The 23,608-nt window shown below is 45.1% G+C and overlaps 1 protein-coding gene across 1 annotated transcript in view; it reads right to left on the bottom strand.

Moving 5' to 3' along the window:
• The window catches only part of LOC115643591 (putative bifunctional UDP-N-acetylglucosamine transferase and deubiquitinase ALG13), a 49,260-nt gene extending 39,943 nt beyond the window's left edge, over nucleotides 1-9,317 (bottom strand). The window contains exons 1-3 of the mRNA XM_030547604.1: nucleotides 9,177-9,317; nucleotides 7,830-7,913; nucleotides 1,608-1,658 (exon numbers count right to left, since the gene is read on the bottom strand). Of these exons, the coding sequence (XP_030403464.1) occupies nucleotides 1,608-1,658; nucleotides 7,830-7,913; nucleotides 9,177-9,317 (276 nt within the window). The remainder of the gene's footprint in view (nucleotides 1-1,607; nucleotides 1,659-7,829; nucleotides 7,914-9,176) is intronic.
• Between the last annotated feature and the right edge of the window lie 14,291 nt (nucleotides 9,318-23,608).

The following is a 23,608-nucleotide window of genomic DNA, read 5'->3' as shown; positions in this document are numbered from 1 at the left end:
AATAACATCCTTATGATTGAGTATTCAATAAATGTTTGCCTTTAAAATAAGATTCCTTGGGTGCGCACCCTAATGAAATGTGCTGCGCACGCCTACGCAAAGGAATACATCTAAATATATTTCCCTCTGCAATAACAGTGTTTCATAGTGAAAAGGAGACGGGTCTACTCCTCAATCCTTACAAGTTAGTGGTAAGGGTAAAACCCCTCAGAGGCTGCCTTAAATATTTGTGGGCATTGAAGAAAACTCAACAAGGGGTGGGAGGAGAGAATCAATGTGAAGTGATGATGTACCTCTAAAATATTAAGTTCTGTCTTTTTGAAAATTCTGATTCTTTCTGCATCTGGAAATTTGTAAAATGTGAGGATTCCTAAAGAGCAGATCATGTACATGGGACAATTAAGTATTCAAGTTTTGGCCCAATAATCCTGTGTAAAGTTGCAGCTAAACTCTACTAGCTAGACCTGAGGCAGTCTCAAATATATTTTTAAATATTTCTTTGATAAACATGCTAAATTTGCTTTAGATACTGTTATATCCTGCTCATGTTCACTAGTTAAAAATCTTCAAAGAAACAGTAAGTATAAAAGGTGCGGCGACTCACCCCTGCGGCACCTCCTGCTGGTCATTGGGAATTAGCTCTTTTCCAGACCAGAGCACCCTCCACAGGCCGGTGTCCTGCTGCCGCTGGCCTCCATGTCCCTCCCAGACCCCGATGCCCCTTTACCCCGGGGTGCTTCCCCATGGCAGTAACCCCCCACACACACTCTGCCTCTGTCTCTCCCCTTCCTGGGGAACCCCCAATCCACTATCCCCATCTTGCCTTAGTCTGGGCTACTGCCAGTCATCACCAAGTCCCCGCTCCCTGGGGCAGACTGCAGTGTAAAAGCCACTCATCCTAGGAAAGGGCGTTCGGGCCCGCTGTCTTCCCCTGCCACCCAGTACCTTTTTAGGCCTTGATATCAGGCCTGAAGCCTGGGAGGTCACCAGGCCTGAGCTCCCTAGCTCTACCCTCCATACCATCAGCTGGCCCCTGCTCTCTCCCAGCCTGCAGGGAGCCTGCCTGAGTGCCTGGCTCACAGCCTTCTACAAGGCCAGCTACGATCTGATTGAGGCATGGCCCAGCTGTGGCTGCTTCCCCATCAGCCCAGCCTTACGCTCCCCCGGGGCTGTTCCAAACCTTTTAAGGCAGGAGCGGGTGACCGCCCTGCTACAGTAAGAAAGCAGGGTTCTCCCCCAAAAAACTGGGAAAAATGCAAAATTTGTCAAACATTTGCTATGAATTCTGCACCCAATTTTGTAACAGCCTTTTAAAGGTCCAGGCTGACAGGACCAAAGTTTGGTTCCCTCAGCTGAAGTTACATTGTTGTGGTTTGACAATGCCCCTCTTTTGCCCACAAGCAAGAACCAAGGCCCTGATCATGCCATCAGATCTAGAGTCCTACTGCACCCACGCAACGTCCTACTGAAATCAAGACAGCTCTGTTCAGGTGCACGTGGATCTGACAGCAGGACTGAGGTACAATAGAAACAATATTCAAACCCACATTCCAGCAAACATCATGAGCTTTCTGGGCTCAGCCTCAGGAATACGAATCTGGCCTTACCTCTGGATCTCCCAGCCGTTCCAGATATTCTTCAAATGATCCTTCCACATACTTAAAAAGAAAAGATAGAATTGATTTAATTAGATGCATATCATTATTCAATCTGCTGGAAACATTAAGAGTCAGAAAATGCACTTTGTATTTAAAGAGTTTAGAAGAAAACTGAAAATATTTTTCTTATTTGTATTAAATAGTGCCTAGGAACCAAGTCATGGCTCAGGACTCCATTGTGCTGGGCAACATACAAACAACAGATAGGCCCTGCTCCAAGGAGCTTACAATCCAAGTCTATATCCATCTGTTGTCTTAGGGCTTGGCTACACTCGAAACTTCAAAGTGCTGCTACGGGAGAGCTGCCGCGGCAGCACTTTGAAGTGTGAATGTGGTCGCAGCTCTCCCAGGCTGCACGTACTCCACCTCCCCATGGGGATTAGCTTGCAGCGTTGGGAGCCGCACTCCCAGCGCTGTGGCACTGTTTACACTGGCGCTTTCCGGTGCTGTATCTTGCAGTGCTCAGGGTGTGTGTGTTTTTCACACCCCTGAGCGAGAAAGTTGCAGCGCTGTAAAGCGCCAGTGTAGCCAAGGCCTTAGACAATTGGGGGAGGAAGGAGTACAAAGAAACAATGAGACTATATTGGTCAGCATATAGGCAGTGGTCTTAGCTCAACAGCCTTCAGGTTCATAAGGCAAATAAGCAGCTTTCCTGATCATGAATGATTTCTCCCTTGCCCCTACATTTAGGAACAATTGTGTATGTATGTGCTTAGTAAAGGAGGTAACTTCTTGCTGAAAAGCTGTTTTATCTATATGCACTAGATTGGGGTAGGCAGCCTGCGGCATGCAAGCTGATTTTCAGTGGCACTTACACTGCCCGGGTCCTGGCCACCGGTCCGGGGGGCTCTGCATTTTAATTTAATTTAATGTTAAATGAAGCATCTTCAACATTTTTAAAACCTTGTTTACTTTACATACAATAGTTTCATTATAAATTATAGACTTATCGAAAGAGACCTTCTAAAAACATTAAAATGTATGACTGGCATGCAAAAACTTCAATTAGAGTGACTAAAGGAAGACTCAGCACAGCACTTCTGAAAGGTTGCCAAACCCTGCACTAGATCGAACAGAAAAAAAAATCCAAGTCAGAATTATAGCAGTGTTTCCTCAAACATAGTAAGGAAGCACATAGACTCATAGGTCAGAAGGGACCAATCTGATCATCTAGTCTGACCTCCTGCACAAGGCAGGCCACAGAACCCCACCCATCCAATTTTATAACAACCCCTAACCCAGGACAGAGTTATTGAAATCCTCAAAATTGGTTTGAAGACCTCAAGCTGCAGAGAAACCACCAGCAAGCGACCCGTGCCCCACGCTGCAGGGGAAGGCGAAAAACCTCCAGGGCCCCTGCCAATCCGCCCTGGAGGAAAATTCCTTCCCGACCCCAAATATGGCGATCAGTTAAACCCTGAGCATGTGGGCAAGAGTCACCAGCCAGCACCCAAGAAGGAATTCTCTGCAGTAACTCAGTTCCCATTCCATCCAACATCTCCCCGCAGACCATTGAGCAGACCTATCTGGTGGTAATCCAAGATCAATTGCCCAAATTAACAATCCTATCATAACATCCCGTCCATATACTTATCAAGCTTTGTCTTAAAGCCAGGAAAGTCTTTTACCCCCACTACTTCCCTCGGAAGGCTGTTCCAGAACTTCACTCCCCTAATGGTTAGAAACCTTCGTCTAATTTCAAGTCTAAACTTCCTAATATCCAGTTTATACCCATTCGTCCTCGTGCCTACATTAGAATTAAACTTAAATAATTCCTCTCCCTCCCTAACGTTAACCCCCCTGATATATTTATATAGAGCAAGCATGTCCCCCCGCAGCCTTCTTTTGGCCAGGCTAAACAAGCCAAGCTCTTTGTGTCAAACATAAGGTCTGGACGGTCCAGATACCTCACGCACATGCACAACTAAATGTACAATTTGGTTATCTGGAACTAATAGTTTGGTCTGAAAATAGTTTAATTTTAACAATTTGCCCCACCTGCTCCCATTCAGTGCATTGCAGACGTGACTTTTCAAGCATGTTTGTTTTTAAATGGCAGGGTAACTATTTTAGCGATTATGAAATGTTATATCTGCTCCTCCAGTTGCCATGGGATTGCTTAAGGTTGGGAAGGTAGCTAGCCTAAAATACACAAGTGCAAATACACAGAATTGCTCACCCCAGCCCTTCCTCCTGAGGCCAATCCGTTAGATGCCACATAGTTTTACTGTCTTTTCCTTTTATCTGCTCTGTATGGAAGTTAAAATAGCACAGCAATAATTGTGAGTAGGAACTTGTGCAAGTGCCTGTCACCAAAAAAATCTCTCATCTCACTATTATACAGCATGTTCTGAGACCAGCTGGATGTCTCCCTCCACCCCAATGGTAGCTGCATTTCAGTGGGGTCATCTCAATTGATTGGCCTCTTACAGTTGGTCTGGCTACTTCCACCTTTTCATGTTCTCTGTATGTATAAATATTTTCTTGCTGTATGTTCCAGTCTATGCATCCGATGAAGTGGGCTGTAGCCCACGAAAGCTCTTGCTCAAATAAATGTGTTAGTTTCTAAGGTGCCACAAGTACTCCTGTTCTTTTTGCGGATACAGACTAATACGACCGCTACTCTGAAACCTGTCATTAAGTGCCGCATGTCCACAGCGTACAAAGCACTTTAATATCACTTGATGAGAAAGACTGCACAGTATTATAATACTGAAGAAGCAAGTTTATTGCTTTCAACATCTATTTTGTGGATAAAACATTCAGAATTGTTCCCTTAAGAGGCAGGGAAAGCCATCTATGAACTAGAGTTCTGATAGCCAGTAGAGTATTCAGAATGCTCTTCCAGAACCAAGTTGTTTCAAAGGATTCACAGGACCTGTCTATACTGGTAAGTTTACCTGTTGCTGACAACCACTGACCTATCAGAGCAACAAGCACATTTCTGAATATTCAGTAGTATTGTAACAAACTAGGTATATAAAGGCACCAAAGTTGTTGGCAGGGGTTGAATTTGTGATCTTCTGAATGAAAACCACAGACCTCTACCACTTCAGTTATAGTAGAGAAAATAGTGGTCATCTACTAAAAATACGCAGTGACATTTAACCATGGTGTGTTATGAGCTTTAAGAGCCATGCAGTATTCCACTGTTCTTAGAGATGCATGTTTTACTTCAGAACTGAGTGTTACACACACACACGAAGGTTCAGTTTCACAAGACCGCTTATTAATGTCTACATGGTACTGTAATCACAGTTCCTTAAAGCAAGAGCTCAGATGTTTAGAGTAAATGTATATTATCTTTTACAAATAAAAATGTTGCGCCATATGTTTCCAGTTCAAACTAGATGGAAGGATAAACAAAAATAGATCTGGGACTAGGGTTTTTGACTTCTCGAGGGCTAACTTTAAAGAATTAAGGAAATTAGTTAGAGAAGTGGATTGGACTGAAGAACTTGTGGATCTAAATGCAGAGGAGGCCTGGAATTACTTTAAGTCGCAGTTGCAGAAACTATCGGAAGCCTGCATCCCAAGAAAGAGGGAAAAAACCATAGGCAGGAGTTGTAGACCAAGCTGGATGAGCAAGCATCTCGGAGAGGTGATTAAGAAAAAGCAGAAAGCCTACAAGGAGTGGAAGAAGGGTGGGATTAGCAAGGAAAGCTATCTTAGTGAGGTCAGAACATGTAGGGATAAAGTGAGAAAGGCTAAAAGCCAATTAGAGTTGGACCTTGCAAAGGGAATTAAACCAATAGTAAAAGGTTCTATAGCTATCTAAATAAGAAGAAAACAAAGAAAGAAGAAGTGGGACCGCTAACCACTGAGGATGGAAAGGAGGTTAAGGATAACCTAGGCATGGCCCAATATCTAAATAAGTACTTTGCCTCAGTCTTTAATAAGGCTAATGAGGAGCTTAGGGATAATGGTAGGATGACAAACGGGAATGAGGATATGGAAGTGGACATTACCACATCTGAGGTAGAAGCCAAACTTGAACAGCTTAATGGGACAAAATCGGAGGGCCCAGACAATCTTCATCTGAGAATATTAAAGGAACTGGCGCATGAAATTGCAAGCCCGTTAGCAAGAATTTTTAATGAATCAGTAAACTCAGCGGTTGTACCATACGACTGGAGAATTGCTAACGTAGTTCCTATCTTTAAGAAAGGGAAAAAAGTGATCCGAGTAACTATAGGCCTGTTAGTTTGACATCTGTAGTATGTAAGGACTTGGAAAAAATTTTGAAGAAGAAAGCAGTTAAGGACATTGAGGTCAATGGTAATTGGGACAAATTACAACATGGTTTTACTAAAGGTAGATCGTGCCAAACCAACCTGATCTCCTTCTTTGAGAAGGTGACAGATTATTTAGACAAAGGAAATGTAGTAGACCTAATTTACCTCAATTTTAGTAAGGCATTTGACTCGGTTCCACATGGGGAATTATTAGTTAAATTGGGAAAGATGGGGATCAATAGGAAAATTGAAAGGTGGATAAGGAACTGGTTAAAGGGGAGACTCCAACGGGTCGTACTGAAGGGTGAACTGTCTGGCTGGAAGGAGGTTACTAGTGGAGTTCCTCAAGGATCGGTTTTGGGACCAATCTTATTTAACCTTTTTATTACTGACCTTGGCACAAAAAGCGGGAATGTGCTAATAAAGTTTGTGGATGACACAAAGCTGGGGGGTATTGCTAACACAGAGAAGGACTGGGAAATCATACAGGAAGATCTGGATGACCTTGTAAACTGGAGTAATAGTAATAGGATGAAATTTAATAGTGAAAAGTGCAAGGTCATGCACTTAGGGATTAATAATAAGAATTTTAGATATACATTGGGGATGCATCAGTCGGAAGCAACAGAGGAGGAGAAGGACCTTGGAGTATTGGTTGATCGCAGGATGACTATGAGCTGCCAATGTGATATGGCTGTTAAAAAAGCTAATGCAGTTTTAGGATGCATCAGGCGAGGTATTTCCAGCAAAGATAAGGAGGTGTTAGTACTGTTATATAAGGCACTGGTGAGACCTCACCTGGAATACCGTGTGCAGTTCTGGTCTCCCATGTTTAAGAAGGATGAATTCAAACTGGAACAGGTTCAGAGACGGGCTACTAGGATGATCCGAGGAATGGAAAACCTGTCCTATGAAAGGAGACTCAAAGAGCTTGGCTTGTTTAGTCTAGCCAAAAGAAGGCTGAGGGGGGATATGCTTGCTCTTTATAAATATATCAGAGGGATTAATATTAGGGAGGGAGAGGAATTATTTAAGCTTAGTACCAATGTAGACACAAGAACAAATGGGTATAAACTGGACACTAGGAAGTTTAGACTTGAAATTAGACGAAGGTTTCTAACCATTAGAGGAGTGAAGTTCTGGAACAGCCTTCCAAGGGGAGTAGTAGGGCCAAAAGACATATCTGGCTTTAAGACTAAGCTTGATAAGTTTATGGAAGGGATGGTATGATGGGATAGCTTAATTTTGGCAACTGATCTTTGATTATCAGCAGATAAGTATGCCATGTGGGCGGTGATGGGATGTTGGATGGGATGGGATCTGAGTTACTGCAGAGAATTCTTTCCTGCTGGCTGGCGAGTTTTGCCCACATGCTCAGGGTTTAGCTGATCACCATATTTGGGTTCGGGAAGGAATTTTCCTCCGGGTCAGATTGGCAGAGGCCCTGGAGGTTTTTCGCCTTCCTCTGCAGTGTGGGGCATGGGTCACTTGCTGGTGGATTCTCTGCAGCTTGAGGTCTTCAAACCACAATTTGAGGACTTCAATAACTCGGACATAGGTTAGGGGTTTGTTATAGAAGTGGATGGGTAGGGTTCTGTGGCCTGCTTTGTGCAGGAGGTCAGACTAGATGATCACATTGGTCCCTTCTGACCTTAAAGTCTATGAGTCTAAAAACAAATGTAAGTTGACTAGAAGCTAATGGACAGTATACAGAGTGAGGCAAAAGAGCAAGCATTTTCCCCTCAACTTCTCATCTCGCTTAGTACTAGCTTAAACCCGTGATTGGTCAAAACGTAGATGCTAACAACAAATCACAGTACAGTGCGATGTAGGATTTCAGCGCATAGATCTATGTAAATAATGTTGATGTGTAACCCCCATTATTTCCTAAGTTTACACACAAAACATTGCATCTCATAAACACAAGTCTACTTACAGCCTGAAAGTTCTCTCGGTTTTCTCTCATAAATGAAACACAAGCCTTCCTGACTTCCCTGTGATGACTCTGACAAGAAAACATCTAGAAAATAGAGACGGTGTTAAAAGGCACCGAAACAAAAAGGTTGCAACTCATTTTAAATTGTACTTTTACACTAAGGCTCCTTTTCCGTATAGTTCATATCAGTGGCCCTCAACCAGGGGTCCAGGGCCTGCTGCGGGGCGGTGAGCAGATTACAGGGGGACCACCAAGCAGGGCCAGCGTTAGATTCACTGGGGCCCAGAGCAGGAAGCTGAAGCCCCACTGAATGGGGCTGAAGGCCTGAGCCCTGCCACCTGAGGTGGAAGCCAGTGCCTGAGCAACTTGCATCCAGCATTTACAATGGTGTTAAATATATAAACAAGTGGTTTTTAATGTGTAAGGGGGCCCTGTGCCATGTGAAAGGGGTCACCAGTACAGAAGTTTGCAAACTGCTGTGATAGACAGTCCAACAGTTCTATAGGTCGATTACAACTAACAGTCTATAGAAAGTGATTAATCATTTAATAAAACCCTTATAGGCTACTCATAAATAGAACCTCAGTATATAACGGGCTCCTTTTTGGATGCACATCTGTGCCTTCTGTTATTTACCCATGCATTTGTAAGGGGAAGAATTTGAAGTTGCTAAAAGAAAATTAATTATTGTTAATTAGGTAACCACTAGTAGAGTATTAGTCCAAATGAGACCCTTTACCCCAACCTCTGGCAGCTGGGAGAAAAGGGAAACTAGACCCTAGCTACAGCTCACTTTGCAAAACTAGAACCAACCCCCATTTTGTAAGAGAGAGACCAGAACTGGAAACTTTGATGCAACTCCTGCTGCTCCAGCTTTGGGAATAGAGAGAAAAGATGAAGATGTCTCCAAGGTGGATACTTCAAAGCCAAAAATACCAGTTGACACAGAGTCCTGTGGCATCTTCTGGACTAAGAGAAGTCCTGGAGCAGGGGCTTTTGTCGGTGAACACCCACTTGGCCAGATGCACCCTTACGCTCCAAGACTTCTGTTAGCCTACAAGGTGTCACGGGCACCCTTGTTGCTTTATACAGCTGCAGCCTAACCCAGCTCCCCCTCTGCTCCAAAATCCAAATGGGGCCTTACCTCACCAACCCCAGCCCCCCCCTCAAAGAAAGTAAGTGGGGTTGGACTTGCAAGCTGAGCGGGCCCTGTTGAGGAGAGAGGGGACCAGAAACGTAGGGGCAGGGAGAGGAGAAGTTCTGAAGTGCCTGCTAGGACCTGGGTATGGGGGGAACCAGGCAGGCCCACGAGCGACCACCGGGGGGGGGGGGTGAAACTCCTGCTACCTGCTCGGAAACGGCCCGAAAGAGGCAGGAGGCGTCTCTGGCCGTGAGCATGCGGTACAGCCCCTGGCTGGCCAGATACGCGTCCATGGCGATCTCGCTGTCGGACTTCTGGCCGAAGTCTTTGTTCCAGACCGGCTGCATCTTGCCAGCAGAGAACTCCTGCGATGTGCCTGGCGAGCCCTCGGCCGGGGCGGCTGCGCTGGCCCCGCGGACTGGCGTGAAGGGGAGGCGCCGCTGGGGAGTGCTGCGCGCACGCAGCTCCCCGGAGTCAGTTGGTGCGCGAAGCTCCAGCCATGGTGCTGCGCGGGAAAGTTTAAACAAGGCCGCAGAGCTAGCTCTCGGGGCTGGGGGGCTGCTGCTCCTTGCAGCGTTGTCTGCTCCAAGCAGCGGGCCTGGTGCTCAATGCGCGCCGCGAGGAGCGTTTCCTGCGCCCGCAGCAGAAGCTGGCTGGGGGCTGTTTGCACACGTGCGCTAACTTGCCTGTGGAATGCATCCAAATGGAATCCGGTTCGAACCCCAGAGCCAGTCCCAGGCTGCAGTTCCTTGGACTGCTCTGCTTTGGCCTGGGGGTGGGTATAGTCCCCTTTCACATCTGCCTCCTAGCAGGTGCCAAGGCGCTTCTGCTCCTTTTCTGCCTAATCCACAGAGCTGCTGCCATTCAGTTCCACTGAGCCAAGGAGGCAGCAGCGAGGAGAACATGCACATGGAGCTGCCCTAGGATCCTGGAGATGTAGTGCAAGTCAGTAAAAAGCATTTGGCTTTCTTGTTTATGTTTGTAGGCCCCAATCCTGCAAATCATTGAACTCAGTGGCACTGTTCCCACGGCAAATTCCTCATATGCAGCTTCAGGGGCCATATGGGGTTTTGTTCTTGAAATGGCTTGACTGAAAGATCACTAAAATCCTGGAAACAGCTGCTCTCTAGTTCTTCATCCCACCCCAGAGAGAGAAGGGATTTCATGCTAGGCTGAGTCCATGTTGAAGTTTAGAGCTTTTTTGTCCTGATGTGCCTATATATGAGTATAAATAGAATGTGGCAATTTGGGGGTTCAATCCTTCAGTCCCTACTCAGCCAAAGCTGCTAAGTAGTTTCATAGGGGCTCTGTGTCTTGCAGGAGTTGGGTCTAAAATGGTAAATATTAACCAAGCTGTGTTTTCTTTGCCAACTTAGGGAGTGAAAATCTCCTTGATGAAAATGTTTGAGGATTAGAAAAATTCACTCTTGTGCCATTGGACAGCTGGTAAACTGGTTACAGTGAGTATTTAAATACAAATTCTTTGATTCTGAAGACAGCTGTCACTTGTGTTTCTCAGGTGTTAATAAGGGATGTAACTACACATCAAACACCTAGCTGCAGAGCTTTTTAAAAAAAACCAAAAACTTATTTTAGGCAAAACAGTATTTAATGGAGTGACATTTAAGACCAGTTGCACAATTGCTTGATTATTTAGTAGTAGGAACAAAATAGTCTGTGTCAATAGCATCAAGGCTCACAACTCTTACAATTAAACCTGCTCCAGTTTTTAAGTATCTGCTTGATGGGTGGTATTGCCAATCATTCTGGAAAAAAAACCCTCTAAAAGCCCGCTTGCTGGCATTTTCGTCTTTCTTACTCTTTTTCCATGCTCCTGTAGGTGCCGATGGTGAGAGTGCTGATGACTTCTATTTATTTGCAGAACAAAACTGCAGGGCAGTGGACGTGCAAGCCTTACACCACACTAACAATGTACCAGCACCAGGTGGAAGAACATTAGTGTGCATGCCTAGTCTATCCTGCGGGTCCTTCTTGATACTACCAGTTGGAGTGGGGATTTTTAATATGTTCTGTGAGGGCCCCTCTTCCTGTTGTGGCCTAAGAAACTCCTTTGCAAAGCCTGTCTGAGGAGGAGTGAGGTTCATTTGAAGAGAAAGGGTAGAGTAGGAACTCGACTAATTTTGCTGACTGGTGACTGTTATGGGCTGATTTTGTGAGCTTCTCCACAGAGGCATAGGAGGCTAGCTCCACTGGGAGCAGCTTGCAGGGTGGTGTCTCGGTTTGGTTATTTTCTTTGTAATTATTTTTGGATTGTGCCTTCAGTTATTGTGGAGCTCACCTCGAGCCTGGATGCGCATGCTTTTATGCTGATGGTTTTGTTTTTCTTTAAATTAAAGTAAATTATTTCAAATAATCCTCTTTGAAACATTTGTTTATTATTTATTTAGGGCTGGATTTGAACTGGCAAACTAAATGCACTTCCAGAGCCCACAAGCCATGTGATTCCCCCTAAATGTAGAGGCCTCTGATGGTTTAGTAGAAAACAGTACAAAAAGATGACCAGAATACTACAACGAGAGAGCAAACCAGTCCTTTTCCCTAAAAACTGAAAACCATTCATATTAGTACTGTAAAAACGTATCAAAGCTTGTTCCTTTAACTACAAACGATGAAAATGCCATGACCTGGAATGGAAATATTAATGCTTAGAAACGGCTAGAGTGTCTGATCCACAGAAGAGAAATGGAAACTTGTTCAGAGATTCGTATAATAGGAAATCAAAAGGTTATAGGTCTTTAGATGATCCAGGATGAAATACGAACAGTGTCCCAGCAGTTAAAGACCTGAAAAATTTTTGGGGAGTAGGCACTGTAAACATGGTAGAGCACATCATTTCTTTTTCTATAAAGTGTTAATGAATCATCTGAAATCTTTTCCATCTCCATCCCAACCTAAAGCTCAGGTCAGAGCAAGGAGGATAATATCCAATATATTAGAATGATATACAAACAATATTTTTTTTTGTCAGGACATTAGAACAATTAAGTAATAAGTAGAGCTGGTCCGGAGTTTTCCAACTAAGTATTTTTCAATGGAAAATGCTAAATTTGTCAAACTGAAACTCTGTGGAAAGAGTTGGTTTTGACAAATTTCCCAATTTTGAATTTTTTTTATTTTAAAAAATGTTTTCAAATTGTCAAAATGTTGTTTCAACATTATCTAAAAAAGTTTCATTTTTGGTTTGAAACAACTTTTTGTTTTGAAAATTTTTGTTTCTTTTTGGAGATTAAGGTTCCAAAAGGTTGAAATAAAAATAAAAAGTTTTGGAAGTATCAAAAAGAAACATTTCTTTTTACCTAATTAAAACAATTCAGGTTCAGTTCATAAAAATATGAGATTTACAATTTGTCACAATTTGTGGTAGGATAAATTTCAGAATTTTTAAAACTTTCAAGGGATGGAAAAACTATTTCCCACCTAGCTCCAGTAATAAGAGATCCTACTTCACGTGTCCACCTCTGTACAGTCTGTTAACTTCTAACCCAGGTTTTCACTGCAGTTGACACCTCAAATTAGCCTAACTCGGATGAGAGCAGCTACACAGTGAAATAACATTCAGATCGTAGTGATTGAATTGCCTGCTGAGTTGTGTTCACTTGAGCTCCATTGACCGGCCAGCCAAATCAAGTTAAAGCACTCCCATGCTTGAGTTCAGAGATTTTGTGTGTGGATGGGATTTGATCTGGGGGCAACGCTCAAGTCAGAACACTGTTAACTCTGCAGTGAAGCCAACTCCCTAGACAGGGCCGTCCTTAGGATTTATGGTGCCCTAGGCAGGATTATGAAAATGGTGCCCCTGTGCCTGTCTTGCTCTTAGCAACACAAACATAAGCTTACAGTATTGGAAAATTTGCCATGTGCATGTTATTAAAAACAGTTTAAGTTATTTAAGCACACTGTCATGCTGATGGACTAGCACTAAAAAGTAGCACTATAGAAAAAATTCTGATTTGACAGAATGATGCAAATAATATATTTTTTTAAATTTGTCAACATTTTATTGGAAATTTATATGAAGAGGTATTGAAACAAGGATTAGTTTTTAACTAAAAGCAATCTTTCTGGCTTTTTTGGCTGCAAAATCAGTAATAATGTCATCGTATGATAAGGACAAAGTGATGTCTTGTTTGATTGCAAGAATAGCAAGACCAGTCATGTGTTCCTGACTTCTTGTAGAGCAGAGAGAGTTTTTAATGAGCTTTAGTTTTGAGAAACTCTGTTCTCTTGATGCTGCTGTTACAGGAATTGTCAGTAGAATACGAGTGGCAATGTACACATTAGGATATATGTCAACAAGTTTGCTGGTATGAATAAACTGTACAATGTCCATCATCGATTTTGCATGTGGCAACAACTCAATTCTTCATACAGTTCAAGTCCATTTAAATCAAAATGATCACCGTGCTTCAGGAGGCTGTCTAGGTCAGGGGTCCCCAACGTGGTGCCCGCAGGCGCCATGGCACCCACATACTGGCCAGAGGACGAGCATCTGCCAAAATGCCGCCAAAATTCGGCGACATTTCGGCGCCGATGCCTCTGGATGACACTGCTTGCCGCTGACAGCATTTCAGCAGCATTTCAGCGGATGCACATCCGTCACCACGGTCCTTCGTCTGTTGCCTGTCAGACGAAAAAGATTGGGGACCACTGCTCTAGGTTCTTGCACTTCGTCATTAGTTGCTCTTGTTTTCCTATTTCGCTGAATTTAGTCTTGCTCAGCCCACTTCCAGCTGAGTGAATGGAACCACAGGCCGACAGCAGGTTGAGTGGCTCAGCCGGGGTCTCAGCCGCCGGCCTGCTCAGCCCGCTGCCAGCCTGGGGTTCCTTGGGGGTCCCCAGGCCAGCAGCGGGTGCTGAGTGGGGCTGGCAGCCAGGACACCGGGTGGCAATGGGGTACCAGGAACCCCAGGGCAGCGGCGGGCTGAGCTGCTCAATCCATCGCTGCATGCCATCAAAAATCAGCTCACGTGCCACCTTTGGCACATGTGCCGTAGGTTGCCGACCCCTGCTCTATACACTAGTAAGGAGATGAGCATATTAAAGTTATTCGAGGACTTTATTTAGCAGTAACAGGACTATAGGAAAGTCAGTCAACATTTTTTGTTTCTCTGATGAAAACTGGCCCACTCCCTTCTCCATACCAAACTTGTCACAAATAATTGTCAACAACTTAATTTTCTGTTTTTGGCTAAGATATTGATTAAAAAAATATTGAAATTAAATTAAGGATTGTTAGCAAGCATTTTTGGCGAACAAATTTGTTAAATGACAATCTAAATGGCAACGCAGTACTGCTTTCATGCTTGGCTCACCCCCTAGTCTGCCGGTCCAACAGCTGCAGTAGAGGAAGAGATAGTTGGAAAACTGCAGGTCCCCAAAATCCACCTTTTGGGGTGCAGAGTGGCAACAGCAGCAGCAAACCCTCAGGTCCGATCACACACCGGTGGGCACCACTGCCAGCCCAATGGATCATGGTGAAGTTAGCACAGCATCTGATCTCAGGGACGGGGCACCCAGGGAGCCACAGCAGCTCATCCTGCCCTGTGCAGCTCCCCCCGGATGAGATGAATCTCTGCCAGCCCGCAAGAGAGACGCGCTCCCCAGCTAGGGTGATCAGATCCAGATGTCCTGATTTTATAAGGCCAGTCCGAAATTTGGGGCTTTGTCTTTTATAGGCACCAATTACCCCCACTTAGGGTGACCAGACAGCAAGTGTGAAAAATCAGGACGGGAGGTTGGGTGGAATAGGAGCCTATATAAGAAAAAGACCCAGAAATTGGGACTGTCCCTATAAAAGTGGGACATCTGCTCACCCTACCCCAACCTGCTGTCCTGATTTTTCACACATGCTGTCTGGCTATCCCCAGCCCAGCCGTGTGTGACCATTCCAATCCTGGCTGCCTGCAAGGAAGTGAGTTACTTTCACTGTCATTCCTCAGTAGGTAGGCAGCCAGGCTCTCCCCCCAGCCCCAGCACCTCACCCAACCCAGCCCTGACGCCGGAGGAAAGAGTCACACTCATGGGTGAGTTCCTTCCCCCACCCCTTCCCAGAGACTTTCCAGCAGTCAGTCTCCTTCTTGAGACTGTGCTGCATTCAGCTCTTTCTAGGATCCAGCAGCCCTGTTGTTCTTACATGCTCCATTGCTTCCCGTCTGTCCATGCTCCCAGCAGAGCGGTGCCCCCAGACCTAGTGGTGCCCTAGGTGGCTGCCTGTTCTGCCTGTGGCTAAAGATGGCCCTGTCCCTAGACTTGCCTTAGTACAAGTGATGAATTCTTCTGGTGATGGGTTTGATCACATCTAGCAGTGTTGGCATCTGTGAATATGTGGCCAAGAGTTTAACAAAGCTTGTTTAGCCCGGTTAAAATGATTTTTAAATAGTTTATTTTAAATTAAACCTTTTTTTTTTAAACAAGGTACTGTTTTCCCTCCATAAACATTAAAGACCCAATTACACTTCTTGAAGTAGCAGTGATTTTTCCTAGTGTGCTTGGACTAAATTTTCCATCCTCAGCTGTTGTGCACTGTGCAGTAGACTGGTTGGTTACCACACTCTCTCACCTTAGAGGATGCTGCATTTCATTGGTGCTTTGTGTACGTGTGTGCGTACGTATACATATATTCTGAGACTCTCACACCGATATTTGATTGATTTGATATAGGTGTGCTTTCTGTTCTCAGTTTGGTGGAATTATTGGAATTTTGAAATTTCAACCTGCGTGACCTCTGACATGGACTTGCAGCTGTGTAAATAAATCAGACCTAGAGTCCAGAAAACATTTAGGCTCTGTCTGGAGTAGAAAAACAGGAGTTTAGGGTTGCCCATGACTACCTAACACATGGAGACAGACCTTGCCCTGTCTTCACTAGGTGAAAAGTCCTGGATAATACTGTATTTTTAAAAATGTGTTTGCTAACGTGATTTAAAACCCAGTCTATTCACCTCGCCTGGACAGAGCTACAATATTGTAAAACCTTCCAACTGAATAGTCTAGATTTTCCAAAATTCTGCCAAACAAAGGCGTATTTAACCAAGAATAAGTTCTGTTTGCTGTGTAAATGTTTATTAATACCCACACCACAAACATAATACATACAAACTAGTGCTGTCAATTAATCACAGTTAACACACATGATTAACTCAAAATTAATTGATTAATTTTTAGTTGCACTTGTAACAATATAAGAGCAATTGAAATTTATTAAATATTTACATTTTCAGTATTGATTTCAATTACAATACATATACAAAGTGCACAGTGCTCACTTTATATTATTAGTTTTGATTGCAAATATATGCACTATAAAAAATGGTAAGCAAAAGAAATAGCACTGTTCTCACTTTCAGGTGGCATTGTAAACAAGAAGCGGGCAGCATTATCACCTGCAAATGGTAACCAACCTTATTTGTCTGAGTGGACTTGTGGGCTCTAAATTTGTTCATTGTTTTATTTTTGAATGTAGAATTATGTACCAAAAATCCTCCTGCATTTATAAGTTCAACTTTCATGATAAAGAGATTGCACTACAGTACTTGTATTAGGTGAATTGAAAAATCCAATTTTTAACAGTGCAAATATTTGAAATAAAAATAAATATAAAGTGAGCACTACACACTTTGTATTCTGTGTTGTAACTGAAATTAATGTATTTGAAAATGTAGTGAACATCCAAAAATATTGAAAATAAATGGCATTCTATTGTTGTTTAACAGTGCAATTAATCACAATTAATTTTTTAATCGCTTGACAGCCCTTATACAAACCTTACTTCACTGTACTTCTTCACCAAAATTTACATCGGCCTCCTTGCTTTGTTTTTCTGATGCTATGACATGTAAAAACCTCTTTGTTGGCATAAAGATGTCAGCGGAAGGCACATAATTGAAATGAAGAATTCTGAAATCTGTTGCAGAGTGTGTTCATATTTTTTTTTAGGAGATTCAGTTGAGCCAATTTTCCTTTTTTCAGTTTTTTAATACTCCAAACAAAGCTTCTTTTCCGTTCTGTCCCTTTCACATATTTGTTGCATATCCAAAATCACACAGCTACATTTGGGGGGGAACTATCAAAACAACTTATAAACGTTTAGGAGGAGGGACTGGATTTTTATTAAGTATGTCTGCTGCCTCGCTCAATTGGCATTTATGAAATAAATGAATTTGTTTCAATTGTTTGTATTCATGTGTACTGTGACATTTGGAATGGCATCACTGTCCACTTTCAAATACAAACACATTTAAAGAACATTTAGAGGAAGAGCACTCTCATTTAAGCGTAGGTTGACTTGTATCCTATGTACAGGGATCAGAATCACACTAAACCATGCTTGTTGATATGGGTGTAACTAGCAGGGTGTCAGTCAGTGTGGAAAGGGATTTTTTTTCCCTGAAAATTGTGCTAGTGAGTTTTCTTGAAGACTAACTTTTTAGCAGTGTACCACTACGTTCGACTAAAATGCATTCGGGGAGACATGGTTAAACTTTGATAACAGCTGTGTATCAACAGAAGTATAATTAGTACAGATCTGTTCCAAGTGTGGACCAGGCTAGATTACCAAAGAAGCTGCAGTGGTGGAGGACCTGGTTTCACATTAATTCCCAATATGGTTAAAACACTATTTGGCCTTATAGATGGGCTCAGACAATGCTGTTAGTACCTGACAGAGCTGAGGCTATATCAAACAGTAGAATGGATTTAGTAATATTTCCTTCACTTCACCACAATCAGAAGCTTGTTCTAAAAACAGATTCTTAGGTTGGTTTTAGGACTGCATCTTCCTCCCCAGTTTTATTCACTTCAGTAGCTTCCAGAACTGATTAGCTGATCGCCGTACTTGGGTCGAGAAGGAATTTTCCTCCAGGGCAGATTGGCAGAGGCCCTGGAGGTTTCTCACCTTCCTCTGCAGCGTGGGGCACAGGTGACTTGCTGGAGCATTCTCTGCAGCTTGAGGTCTTCAAACCATGGTTTGAGGACTTCAATAACTCAGACATAGGTTAGGGGTTTGTCACAGGAGTGGGTGGGTGAGATTCTGTGGCCTGCATTGTGCAGGAGGTCAGACTAGATGATCATAATGGTCCCTTCTGACCTTAAAGTCTATGAGTCACCCTGTCTTAAACTATATATCTTTGCAAATGCTTAGACACTGCAGCTCCTCTCTAGCTTATACAAGTGCACCCAGGAGAGTGAACGCTGTGAAATACTGACCAGACACTCCCTCCCCGAGCCCAAATGTCCACACCCCCTCCTGTACCCCAATGCCCTGCCCCAGGGCAGAGCCTGTACCTTTCACCCAAACGCCCCACAGCCTGCACCCCAAACAGGGCTGGATAAACCTTTTGTGGGCCCACATGGGGACAAAGGGACATGGGGTGGGAGGGCAGAGTCCTCAGAGTGAGGGGCTGCCTGAGGCAATGGGAGATGGGTCATGGCACGGCAGGGACAGCCCCGCTCCACCCAGTCCAGTACAAGGGCACTGTTCACAACCCAGGAGCCGCCAGACGCACATTGGCCAGCCCGGCCCTGCACTGCCATCGTGCTTCTTTCCTTGGAGGAGGGCCTGTGCTTCACCATGCTCCCCCCTGCCCATCGCCACAACCCCAGAGACCCCCACAGACCACCCTGCTCAGAAACCCTCTGACCACCAACACCCAGCGCCACCCGCCCCGGAGACCCCCACACCCCCCCCAGTCCCCCTGCGCCCAGTGCCACACCACCCAGAGACCCCCACAAAACCCCCTTGCCCAGCCCCCCCTGACTCTCTATGCCCATCACCATACCCCCTGGAGACCCCCACAACCCCCCCTGCCCACCACCCCTCTGACCCCCTGCGCCCAGCGCCACACCCTCCCAGAGACCCCACAAAACCCCACTCCCCAGCACCGCTCTGACCCACTATGCCCAGCATCATGCCACCTGGAGATCCCCCCGCCCATCACCACTCGAACCTCCTACATGCGGCACCACACGCCCCAGAGACCCACACAAACACCCATGTCCAGCATCCCTTGGACCCTCTATGCTCAGCATCCCTACACCCGAAGACCCCCACAACCCTCCTGCCCACCACCCCTTGGACACCCTATGTGCAGTGCCACACCACCGCCATTCAACTGCCTGGACAATCAAGAGTCTTTACAATAACTGCACAGGCATTTCTGAAATGGTTTGCATGCCTGTAATCATGGTGATTTTATTGGTCCTCATTTCGCTATTGTTTATCTGTCTGGTCTCTGCCTGGTTGGTTGATTTTTTTTATTTTTTTTTTTTGCTGATGAAGTAATTTTGCTGGGTGTAAACCAATGAAGGTGGTGGGATCTAATTTGTTAAATAATCAAGTGACATTGTGTTTGGATTGATTAGTTAAATTACAGTAAAATGACCGATGAAGGGCATAGCTGAGAATGAGGTCATACTGATAGGTGTATGACAGGTTTCAGCGTAGCAGACGTGTTCGTCTGGATCCACAAAAAGAACAGACGGACTTGTGGCACCTCAGAGATTAACACATTTATTGTAGCATAAGCTTTCATGGGCCACAACCCACTTCATCAGACGCATGTAGTGGAAAATACAGAAGGAAGATGTAGATATACACAGAGAACATGAAACAATGAGTGTTACCATACACACTATAAGGAGAGCGATCAGTCAAGGTGAGCTGTTATCAGCGAGAGAAAAAGAACTGGTTGTTGTGGTAATGAAAATGGCCCATTTCCAGCACTTGACAAGATGTAAGGAACTGGGGGGCATGGGGGGAGGATAAGCATGGGGAAATATTATACACATGCCTGCGATTTATTCATGCCTGTCTTGTGACTGGTCAATGAATGATGTATTGTTGATGTAGGTTTACCCTGCTTATAGGTCTGCCGTGTACAGCTCATACCTTCTAACTCCACGTTGAGTCTCAGATGAATGTACATGCCATGTTTGCACTCAAAGACTGTTTTCTCTTGTAAACAATTCTCAGGGAAATCTTTTGAGGACAAAATTGCAAATGTTTTGACATACCTAAAGAGTAGCACATATCCTGAAAGGAATGAAGAAAGCAGGTAGACTGAACCTGCGTCGATTTGCTGTCAACTTGTCTTTGGAAGGCAAGGAATACTTTTGTTCAGATAATGCTGACACATTACACTGAAAACTTCAGCCTGTAAACTTCAGTCCTGCTGTCCCAACACTGGGATTATTTGGAGTGTTAACCTTCCCTTCATTGGCACCGAGATTGGGATCTCTAGTTTTATTAAAATTCTCCAGAATTCTCCTTTGTTCTCTATGCTAGTGGTGCAACAAACATATTGTGCAGTTACATGCGAAATGGGTATACATTTTACCAAAAAACCCTATGACTTTGCTTCATTTCTTAAGTACCACTGACCACTACACTTACCTACATGCCTCCAGTTTCCATCCAGGACACACCACACGATCCATTGTCTACAGCCAAGCTCTAAGATACAACCGTGTTTGCTCCAATCCCTCAGAGACAAACACCTGCAAGATCTCTATCAAGCATTCTTAAAACTACAATATCCACCTGCTGAAGTGAAGAAACAGATTGACAGAGCCAGAAGAGTACCCAGAACTCACCTACTACAGGACAGGCCCAACAAAGAAAATAACAGAACGCCACTAGCCATCACCTTTAGCCCCCAACTAAAACCTCTTCAGCGCATCATCAAAGATCTACAACCTATCCTGAAAGATGATCCCTCACTCTCACAGATCTTGGGAGACAGGCCAGTCCTTGCTTACAGACAGCCCCCTAACCTGAAGGAAATACTCACCAGCATGGTAAAAGGGCTGGGGCCGAGGGGGTTGGAAAAGGGGCAGGGAGTCCTGGGGACAGTCAGGGGACAGGGAGCGGGGTGGGGGTTGGATGGGGCAGGGGTGGTCAGGGGACAGGGAACGGGGGTCTTGGACTGTGGGAATTCTGGGGGTCTGTCAGGACTCGGCGGGGGATGGAGTGGATAGGGGTCAGGGCAGTCAGGGGACAGGGTGGGGTCCCAGGGCAGTGGTGGGAGGGATCTCGGGGGGGCGGTCAGGGTACAAGGAGCAGGACAGGTAGGGGATTCTGAGGAGGGGCTGTCAGGGGGCAGGAAGTGGGTGGGAGTCGAATGGGGGCAGGGCCAGGCTGTTTGGGGAGACACAGCCTTCTCTACCTGGCCCTCCATACTATTTTGGAACATTGATGTGGCCCTCGGGCCAAAAAGTTTGCCCACATCTGCCCTAATGTCTCAAAAAAGTGGCTTTGCATTTTAATTTGATCACATGATACGCTCTATACAGAAAGTCCGTGTTTGCTCACAGCTTGCGTCCCCACTACTGCGGAACCATGTTACTATTGGTCCTCCACCGGTACCAAGATGTCGACACTGCTGTTTTCTAGTGCAGAAGTCGGCAACCTTTCAGAAGTGCTGTGCCGAGTCTTCATTTATTCACTCTAATTTAAGGTTTCATGTGCTGGTCATACATTTTAACATTTTTAGAAGGTCTCTTTCGATAAGTCTATAATATATAACTAAACTATTGTTGTATGTAAAGTAAATAAGGTTTTTAAAATGTTTAAGAAGCTTCATTTAAAATTAAATCAAAATGCAGAGCCCCCAGGACCAGTGGCCAGGACCCAGGCAGTATGAGTGCCACTGAAAATCAGCTCTCGTGCCGCCTTCGGCACCCACACCGTAGGTTGCCTACCCTGTTCTAAGGTGTTCCCAGCTGCAGTGTAAATGTACCCAGTTAGGGGCCATTGACTTCCCAGGGTCTCAGCACATGTTTAAGTGTTTTCCTGAACCAGGCTCTTAGATTTAACTCCTAAGCTCAGTGAGGAGTTCTGCCTACCTGGCAAAGGGCCAGATTAGGTTCTCTGTGCCATTTGGATGTCATGTCTCCCTGACAGCATTTCCCTCCTACTGAGCTGGCTGGGCTGGGCAAGCAACATAAGCTGCAGCAGGAAGCATAGTAACTATCATCACATCGGTCCCTGCGGGGCATGACACTCTGATCTTACTTGGCCTTTCTGTGGTGAGGTTTCTAAGAAGGGGAGTAGCAGCTGAGCAGTGTTTACGGGAAGGAGGGAGAGCCCGCACGCAGTGGAGGAGCAGTTTTTCTGTGATATGGTAACTGCGCCCAGCTAAATTTCACTCACCATGAGACACTCATCTGCTGCTATAAATGAGTGAGATGGACTTTCTCAAAACAAGGAGCTATAAAGTTTGTATTGGTTTAGCACAAGAGCCTGCGGGTAAACGAAAACCACAAAGCGAAGTAGGCCCCAGCCTCTGAAGATGTGGAGCTGAACTGTCTGAAAAATGAACTCCCTACTGCCTTTCCTCAAAGGAACCTGCAAGGACTGCACAGGGGGCTCTTTACAGGTGAGGAAACTGAGGCATAGAGCGGAAAATGACTTGGTCCAAGGCACATGGCAAGGAAGTTGTGGTGCGGGAATAGAACTCCTATATCCTGCTGCTCATGCTAGTACTCCAGCCCCATCCTAGAAGTCTCCAGGCAACTCCAGCGCTCACTTGGTGGCAAGCAACTTGCTGGAGATTAGCAGCAGCAAATGGATAGTGCACTGAGAAGGTCAAATATTTCCCTGGGAGGCTCCAACCAACACGGTCTTAACAAGAAATGCACAGTGCACACAATGCTTGCAGTCACGCGCCATCTCTGAACATTAGACAGCCCTACATATGAACTAACGGCATTGGTTTTAGACAACGCCATGAAGATTATAGCCAGGGGAGCGCGCTGTTCCATTCAGCCTGCAGGCAGGCAGCCTGAAACAGAACAGGGAAAGAATAAATCCTGGCTCCACCAGGGTAAAGCAGAGTTTTAAAGTTTGCGTTAGATTTAGTGCTGCACAACTCACTGTTCATACTGATAGGCAGTCGCCTGCAACGTGTGGGTGCTTTAGTCTTATGAGGGGAAGCCCAGCATGTTTATGCTGAAGAGTGTGAAAACGACCAAGGTCTCCTAACCTGGACCCCAACAGCCCTCATAGCTCTGGGCCAGTCCCAACCTGGCTGTAGATGGTGATAGGACTTAACGAATCAGACATCCGTAACAGGCAATTATGAACAATCCCTTCACGGATGTGAAGCATTAGTTTCTCCAGAGCCCACCCCACAGGATCCGTGTTACTGAAACACACTGTGCCCTGACACGGATGGTCAGCATCCGATGTGCCACGTGCATGGGTAACATACTGCAGCCTCAATGTAGCACTGATGTTTACCGCTTCTCCGCGCTGTCAAACTCACAGTTTTACTCCACCTGAAAGAGACAAGGTCTCAGGTTAAGTCAAGTAATTCATTTTTATTTAAAACTGCATGTATAAAAAAACCCACAGGGTTTCTGAATTCCCCCTTTACAATATTAACTATTAACAAAACAACAAGTCTACTCGCAAGACCAGGGGCGGCTCTAGGAATTTTGCTGCCCCAAGCACGGCAGGCAGGCTCCCTCTGGCTGTTTGCCTGTGGAGGGTCCGCTGGTCCCGCAGCTTCGGCAGACCTCCCGCAGGCGTCCTCCGAAGCCGCGGGACCAGCGGACCCTCTGCAGGCACGCCTGCAGGAGGTCCTCCAAAGCCGCGGGACCAGCGGACCCTCCACAGGCG

Source organism: Gopherus evgoodei, unplaced genomic scaffold (genome assembly GCF_007399415.2).
Source record: "Gopherus evgoodei ecotype Sinaloan lineage unplaced genomic scaffold, rGopEvg1_v1.p scaffold_63_arrow_ctg1, whole genome shotgun sequence".
Taxonomy (NCBI): Eukaryota; Metazoa; Chordata; order Testudines; family Testudinidae; genus Gopherus; species Gopherus evgoodei.
Note: the sequence above shows the minus strand (reverse complement) of the source record. Positions and strands in the feature narration are given on the sequence as shown.